General features: G+C 43.9%; 1 protein-coding gene across 1 annotated transcript in view; it reads right to left on the reverse strand.

The window, feature by feature from the left end:
• The window catches only part of PHALS_07436 (uncharacterized protein), a gene marked incomplete at both ends in the record, with an annotated part of 543 nt that extends 177 nt beyond the window's left edge, over nucleotides 1-366 (reverse strand). Inside the window, 2 exons of the mRNA XM_024720900.1 lie at nucleotides 12-65; nucleotides 120-366. Of these exons, the coding sequence (XP_024586053.1) occupies nucleotides 12-65; nucleotides 120-366 (301 nt within the window). The remainder of the gene's footprint in view (nucleotides 1-11; nucleotides 66-119) is intronic.
• Nucleotides 367-1,449: the final 1,083 nt, after the last annotated feature.

Genomic DNA, 1,449 nt, shown 5'->3' on the forward strand with positions numbered 1-1,449 from the left:
GTTGCAGATACCGAGCCACAACTTGTCCACATCTCGTATCCAGTAGAATGGTAGAGCACCAAAGCCTGTGGCAATCGCAGTAAGCCAGCCACACCACCAGACGTAGTGTGCGTTCTTACCACTATGTCCATGAGAATATTGATGCATGGGAAAACTGTAGAGAGTGATTAATAGCATACAAAGGGCCAAGGCGTTAGCGAATCCGCGAGCGCCAGTGGTCGAGCCCAGTGACTCGTCACTAACAGCTTGCGAGCTCGGCATTGAAATTTCCGACGTGGCTTTGCCTGCTTGATTCTTAGAGAATTTAAATTCATCAACAGGAATTCCAAGAGTCTCACGTGGCTTAACATCCGTCACAGGCTCCATGAACTTTAGGAAATGACGTAGTCAGACTTCTTTACCGTTCTGGCTCGATTATAACTAACAAGAAGTTTTTTCCTTCAAAGAGTATATGCCAACAACATCTGTTTCCATCAATATTTGAATGTTAATTTCTTTTCTAAGGAATTAATTCAATGATCATATCTAAGCATGAGAATTTGTATCCGATCTCTTCGCATTTCAGCGATAAGCGCGAAATTGAAGATTGTTTGAATGGACAGAGAACATTGACTAAACTAAGGACTGCATTGTTAAGAATGAAGGAGACTAAAGCAGAAAATGATGAGAAGTAAGAGTATTTTCAGTTTAGTTCTTTGTCGTTGTAGCCAAACAGGAAAATATTGAGAGGGAGAGTCCAGCCGGGTTCGGATTGCGCTTATGTCTGAATGAAGTGATTTGTGGTGAGAAACGCTGGAGCACAATCTTATTAGCTGCTGCGAACGACTATAGCAACGGCACAATGTGTCAGTGCTGGACATAAGATACCGATTGTTGCGATCTTGCGCTGAACAATTGTCGTATGTTGTAACGGGGTTATACGTCCCCTGGTAACAGGGGTGTGTGTCACACTAGATGTGCATGGTGTGACTGCACCCAAACAAGAATACGGTATGTGGCTAGGTAGCCAGTAGTTCTGCATGTATTTAGATTTTACTATGTATATGTAGTATATTTAGAAAAATCTAGACTTTAAAATAAGGATAAAAAGATAAATAAAAATCAGTTTGGAATTTGAACCGAAGAGTCCATTAGCCTTGGGAAGGCAAGAATTACTCTTGGAGTAAGCGGATTGCGATCCGCTAAATCATACTTGGTTCTTGTAAAGAACGACAGGTCGGCGACCTAAAGTACGCTTCCTCAAGCGCTTAGCTACGGCAGCCTGCTGCACTTGGTAGCACTTGTAGCCAAATTACACCTGAGTCGTTTCGACTGATCCTCTGTGGGGATAGAGAAATTTTCCTCTTTGCCCCAGGGCATGCAGGACGGGCTTAACATGCTGATGTCCTTGCTTGGCCCTGAGGGCGTGCAACATCTTGTAGGACAAGGCCCCGAGGCAATCGGTGCGCG

Source organism: Plasmopara halstedii (assembly GCF_900000015.1).
Source record: "Plasmopara halstedii genome assembly, contig: Scaffold_3109, whole genome shotgun sequence".
Classification (NCBI taxonomy): Eukaryota; Oomycota; class Peronosporomycetes; order Peronosporales; family Peronosporaceae; genus Plasmopara; species Plasmopara halstedii.